This window comes from Drosophila serrata, unplaced genomic scaffold (assembly GCF_035046125.1).
Source record: "Drosophila serrata isolate PLE 108 unplaced genomic scaffold, ASM3504612v1 contig_376, whole genome shotgun sequence".
Taxonomy (NCBI): domain Eukaryota; kingdom Metazoa; phylum Arthropoda; class Insecta; order Diptera; family Drosophilidae; genus Drosophila; species Drosophila serrata.
In genome coordinates, this window is record NW_028257274.1 from 2,885,312 (window position 1) to 2,891,533 (window position 6,222).

Sequence of the window (6,222 nt, forward strand, 5' to 3'; positions counted from 1 at the left end):
CGGGGTGCTGTTTGTTCTTTTGCCTTTCGCTGTTCATACAAATGTTTATCGACTTGTGCGTTGATTTTCCGCTTGCTTTGGTTTTACAACACCAGCAGAATCCCCATCCTTGTGGCTCCTTGGAAGGTCTGGGCGGTGTATCCATGTCAGGCAAGGAGCCAAAGCACGTGCAGTAGTAGGGTTAAGACAAGTAAGAGTGTGTGTGTGTGGGGAGTTTGCAGAGGGTTAAGGCTGTTACTTTTGGGCCTATGGATTGGTAATTGAATTTATTGTTTGACATTCAAAGTACCATCGAGTCAATTACGCTGGAAAATTGGTATCAAAATATTTACGAGCTGTTTATTGCATTACGCAAACTCGATGCTGCCTTCCAGGCAATCGAAGGAACTTCCCTTTACCCAAGAAAAAAGGACGAGGACCATGGAGGGTAGTGCAATTTACATGTTGATGCCGGGGCCACCAGATAACACATCTGGGGTTGCCGGTCATATATATACATATATAGAGATATATACATATATTGGTTACAGGAAAATTCAGTGGTAGAGGTAAATTGCCGAAGTGTAAATTGCTGCGTCAATTATATTCAGGAAATAATTTCTTCCTTGCCTGCAAAGAAAAATGAAAGGTGTTGTAAAATGTTGATTTAATTGCGTGTGAAAATGATTGCCAAGATTGCTATAATGTTTAAGTTATTATTGATGTAATAATTGACTCCTTACCCTTTTTCAATTGAGCCTCCTTGTTGGCCAATTTGCAGCTAAGTTTGGCCAGCTCCAAATTGGCATTCTCGTATCCTGGCAGTTTTTCCTTGCAGAAATACCCATTGCGGAGCTGCGGCGGAAAATGCTTAAGGATCAGCTCAATGCACTGGGGATGATCGGCCAGACGGAAATAGGCCCTAACCACATGCTTCAGAACACGCGGCTCCACCTCCAGCGTCAGCTGATAGACCACTCTGGCCAGAGTGTGTACCAAATGCATCTTCCTGGCCATCGTATTGCCGACAAAGCTTAGGCCCACTTCATTCTCCAAGATGCGGAACAGGGCGAAGGCGCAGAGCACCTTGCTCATGCTGGAGCCAAATTCCAAGTTATGCAGAACATGCGGCATAAGTTCGGTGCCGAGGAAGTAGATCACAACCTCCTTCTGATCCGATTTCAAAAGACCACAAATGACGCCCAACACGGAGAGACGTACATGCTCCACGGCACGGGTTTGAGGTGTCAACTTTAGCATCGGCATCAGGTAGCTTATGAACTCGCAGCGAATCAGTAGAAGGGCAATGTTAGGGTCAGAAGCCATGGCCTGAAAGAGTCCTATGGCGGCGCAAATACGCTGTGACTCCTGGATGGTTAGATCGTTGGTCAACACCGATGGATAGATGGACACAATCTGAGGAAGAAATTACATACTTGAGTTTTTTGGGTTCCTTTAGAAGAAGTCACACCACTCACCTCCTGCAGCAGTCCAGCTACAGCTCCAAAGGAGTGCCAGAGCAAATGTCCCAGACTTTCGATTTGGCTGCGTCTCTCGGAGAGCTCCAGCATGGCCACAAGGCGTCCTTCCTGGCTGCACAAATCAGTGATCCATCCATAGATACGTTCCGCCTCCATGCGTTGGTCCATAACAGAGGTTGGGGCATTCATTATTACTTTACCAAATTAATTCCAATAAGCTTGAAATTTGGTTAATTTGGAAAATGAGAGTCAGCGTTGCTTCACTTGACTGTGCTTATTGAGAATTTGTTTAGGTATTTCTTTGTTTTGGGTTATGTAGCCAATAAAAGGATCTAGATAGTGCACTTTAAATTAGTACAAGTGAGATTTTCAAAATCGAATTTCTTACAAATTTTATAGAAAATTCTGCAAATGACAGGTCACGTTTTTATAACAGTGTTGAGAAGCGAAAGTTTTTTAGGTAACGATAACTTTTGACCAATCGAATATTAATCGAGGTATTCGTTTTCTTTGTTACTGGCGATTAATTTAAAGTCAAATAACTGCAATATTAATAATATATTCTAATAAAACATAGTTGGATTTGCACACTCTTGAATATATTATTCTGGCGCAACAGGTTATGCCCTTCATATGCCATTTGTCATCTCTCAAACTGAGACATCATCACTGGATCTTACTTCTCGGAACAGTATATCACTTGTGCCGACGGCTTGGACCATCGGATAAACGAGCTGATGAGTTGCAGTTAATTAGAGGGAATGCATCAAATTACCAGGAAAATGTTCCCCTCCCAGAAGCCCCTACATAGAGTTACCCCTCTGAATTATGCATAACAATGAAGAGGCAACAACAACCACACGGACTAAGCCATGCAATTAAATGCAAACAATTTGCCATAATTTATGTGCGGCAACGACGTCACCACGACGAGTCCTAATGCAAAACGGAACCGGAAATCTGTTTCGGTCTTCTGCATGTGTGGCTTCTCTCTCTCTCTCTCTCTCTCTTTCCCCTGTGTGTTTTTGTGTGTTTCTGTGTGGTGTTAATTGGCAGAAAGCAACATTATTAGAAGAAAAATCTGCTGACCCGTCGTCATTGGCACTAAATTTGCCTTGCTAATTTTCAATGCAAACACAAAAACTAAAAAAAAGAAAAAGTTATATAGGAAAGTTAGGCCAGCTGCGTTCATTCCCAAAAACATTTGCATATAGTATAGCCAGCACAATAAACATACATACATATGTATATATTAATTGAATTAAGTGATGCATCTATAATGCGCAAATAAACCAAACTGCGTGGACAGCACTTTTTTCTTATCCCCAGCGATCTTTTTGTTTGGCTCTCCGTCCTCCCCCGAATTATTAACTGCATTTTCTGGCTAATTAGCCCGGTCAGTCGCAGTTGCACTCCGGATTTCCGGTTGCATTGCCCTTATTCAAAGTATCGCATCGATTTGGCAAATTGCAAATTTCACGCTACGCCAGACAAATTACCGAACTTCGATGGGGAAATTATTAGGAGTACAACAAGTGCTGGAATTGGGTTTATTTATACCCTTTAAAGAATAATATTTTGAACTTTTTGAAATATTTTAAGTTCCACAAATTTTAAAGGAAACTAAAAATATGAATCAATTAAAAACCACACAAAAATAGAAGTAAATTTACCTCAAAAGAGTCATCAAAGCTAACCTTTAAGATCCTCTCTTAAACCATTCCAATAAACGCTACGCAACCTCTCCAAAATAACTTTCAGAAAACCATCTTAAACCCCTTTAAATAAAAGCTTCAAGACGCTTTAAATATCACTCAAACGCCGTATAAAAACTTTACAAAAATAGTTTTAAAAACTTTTTAAGAACACGCAAAGAAAATCCAAACAAACAAAATAGAAGAAGAATCTATCTAAATCCATTAATCAAACCAAATCCTTAGTTAATCAAAAATTACATCAAAAAGCCCTCCTTTTAACTTCCATAAAGAATTGTAGAAAATGTTATTACTGGATAACATAATTTGTCCCGGCCACATATACCTCAATCAAAGCTAATTTAGTGTTCCCCCAGGTAGACACGGGCCACCCACAAGGCTATTAACTGCAGCCAAGTCGAAACCGGTGGCCAAAATTGCATTTCGATGCAATGCACCACAGCATCGGGAGTCACCGTCGGCGCCCTGGCATTTTGTCTAATTTAAATTAATATTATGCCTAGCTGCCAGAGGCATTTGGGCTTTGTCCTCTGGTCCTTTTTGGGCACCACAACCATGGAGGGGGTGAAGGTGGAGGGGAAGATAGCATAACATGGCAGATATGGACATATGGCCATATAGACAGCCCTTTTGGCCATTGTTCGACGGCCACGGCAAATTGAAATTGAAACTGCAACGGGATGTAATTGGGCTTGCATATGTGCGTTACGTTCGCTTCGCTTCGGTCGGAATGGGTGGAGTTTCGTTTAGGTCCTGTGAGTCCTGCTGCCGCCTGATAATATCATTGATAGCTTTTGCCACAATTTGTAACCACAATAAGTTGTTGCTGGTCAAAAAAGGATACTGTGCGAGTGTGGAGAGGGAGTGTGTATGTGCGTGTGCGTGTGCGGTGAATGGCCACTGGAAATTGGAAATTTTAAGCTGCCTTTATCTGTTGAATGGCTTGTTGATTATTACCGAAGCAGGGAAATGGATTTGCCAGTTACTTCATCTGTGAAAATTAATGAACGAATCCATGCATACACCTACCCAGCAGGTATTGTCTTTAGGCAATTGGCCATTGTTGTTGCGAACCCAACACAAGGAAATGGGCTAAGGAAATGGGTTTTTAACCACAAAACGTCCGGTAGAGTTTACTTCCTGAAGTTGACACATACAATGCACTGGAGTGAGTTTGATTTGTAAAATATAAAGACATTTTTTTATATGTTATTAAATAGCTTTCTAGACTTTATTCTGGATACATATTTATAATACAAACTATAAATTAGTTCCTCAGTTTTGAAAATATCTCAATAAAACATGGCAGTTAGTCTTCAATATACAACTCGCTCTTATATAAGTCGGAACTGGCCAGATAGGACGAATATGTCATATAGCTGCCATAGGAACGCTCAAATAAAAAAATTATTAATTTTACAGTTTTTAACATATTTTTATGTAATTTGATTCAAAGCTATCTTATTTACTTTATAATATTGTTTTTAGTTTTATGAAAATCGGAATACTATATAATATTGCTTACAGAGAAACGGTGAACATTAAGTATATATGATCAGTAATCATAAGTAAGTATCAATTAACATTAAGTAAGTATGATCAGCAATTTACTATGAATAATAAGTAACTCTGAACAGTAAGTATCTATGACCAGTGAGTATCTTTGACCAGTAAGTATCTATGACCAGTAAGTAACTATCAACAGTAGGTATCAATTAACATTAAGTAACTATGATCTGTAAGTAACTATGATCAGCAATTAACTATGAGCAGTAAGTAACTTTGAACAGTAAATATCTTTGACCAGTTCGTAACTATGATCAGTAAGTATATATAACCAGTATGTTTGTATGATCAGTTACTTACTTTGAACACTAATAAACAATGACTTGCAACTTTTGTAACACAACACATTTCTGAGACTTGGCCAGCAGAAGTCACTTCGTTCCGGGGATGTTAGAACCAGTTGAGAATCATTTGCTCGCATGTGCGTAAGTAACTATGAGCAGTAAGTAACTCTGAACACTAAGTAACTATGGCCAGTAAGTAACTCTAAACAGTGAGTATCTATGACCATTAAGTATCTATGACCAGTAAGTATATATAACCAGTAAGTAACTATGAGCAGTAAGTAACTCTGATCAGTAAATATGAATGAAAATTAAGTAACTCTGAACAGTAAGTATCTCTGACCAGTAAGTAACTATATCAGTAAGTATCTAAAGTATCTAAAAGTATGAGTAAGTATCTAACTATGTAAATGGGACCATGGCAATAAAAAAATAAATTGGAATAAAAAATGTGTAGACCTAGGCCTGATCCCACCAACAGCTTTATACAAAATATAATATAAATGTCATGGTTAAGACTTACCGCAGTAAAAGACACATCATTGCTTACTTGCTTCCAGTGTAGTGATTAAGAATCCAAGAGAGCTTCTTCCTGGTCATCCAAATGATTTATATTGGCCACGTCATATTTTTGAGGCCGAAGGCTGATCACTTGCACTATCACTATCGATGTTAACACTAGGTACCCCTAGGACAGACTGAGGCGCGCGCGACCTCAGCGCCTCTATTTATAGTCACCGAGGAAAGAGAAGAGAGGAGAAAGTGAGTGTGAGTGCGCGGGAGAGGAGTTGCCTCTAGAGATCAACATAAAGCGATAGCCATAGAGAAAGAGAGGGAGAGGCGGAGAGAAACAGCGAGCTATTTAATTTAATTATAAGCAATAACTAACTTCGAGCAGTAAGAAACTCTGAACAGTAAGTATCTTTGACCAGTTCGTAACTATGATCAGTAAGTATATATGATCAGTATGTATGTATGATCAGTTACTTACTTTGAACACTAATAAATAATGACTTGCAACTTTTGTAATACAACACATTTCTGAGACTTGGCCGGCAGATGACACTTCGTTACGTTAAAAAAAATTACATTTCAAGTTTTCAATAGATTTATACCAAATTTAATATATAGCCATTAAATATTAATCTAGAATTTTGTGTAAAATTTTATGAAAATCGGACTAGTATATTATAATAG

The 6,222-nt window shown here is 38.8% G+C and overlaps 1 protein-coding gene across 2 annotated transcripts; it reads right to left on the reverse strand.

Annotated features, from left to right (window-relative positions):
• Window positions 1–419: 419 nt before the first annotated feature.
• On the reverse strand, window positions 420–1,989 carry Pos (Poseidon). Of its 2 annotated transcripts, XM_020942839.2 has the most exons (4): window positions 1,849–1,989; window positions 1,458–1,792; window positions 723–1,395; window positions 420–609 (listed from the first exon to the last, which is right to left on the reverse strand). In XM_020942839.2, exons 2-4 carry the CDS (start codon window positions 1,647–1,649, stop codon window positions 587–589), a joined length of 888 nt encoding a protein of 295 aa, XP_020798498.1. In that variant the 5' UTR covers window positions 1,650–1,792; window positions 1,849–1,989; the 3' UTR covers window positions 420–586. The 2 variants fall into 2 exon arrangements, with proteins under 2 accessions (XP_020798498.1, XP_020798497.1); XM_020942838.2 differs by having other exon boundaries at window positions 1,458–1,900.
• Window positions 1,990–6,222: the final 4,233 nt, after the last annotated feature.

What these genes read in the sequence shown, in the direction of transcription:
- Pos (XM_020942839.2), bottom strand. Translation starts at nt 1,649, where the DNA reads ATGAATGCCCCAACCTCTGTTATGGACCAACGCATGGAGGCGGAACGT. An exon ending in TAGCTGGACTGCTGCAGGAG is followed by an intron (nt 1,396 to 1,457) that starts GTGAGTGGTGTG and finishes TTTCTTCCTCAG; the next exon opens with ATTGTGTCCATCTATCCATC. An exon ending in GGAGGCTCAATTGAAAAAGG is followed by an intron (nt 610 to 722) that starts GTAAGGAGTCAA and finishes TTTTCTTTGCAG; the next exon opens with GCAAGGAAGAAATTATTTCC.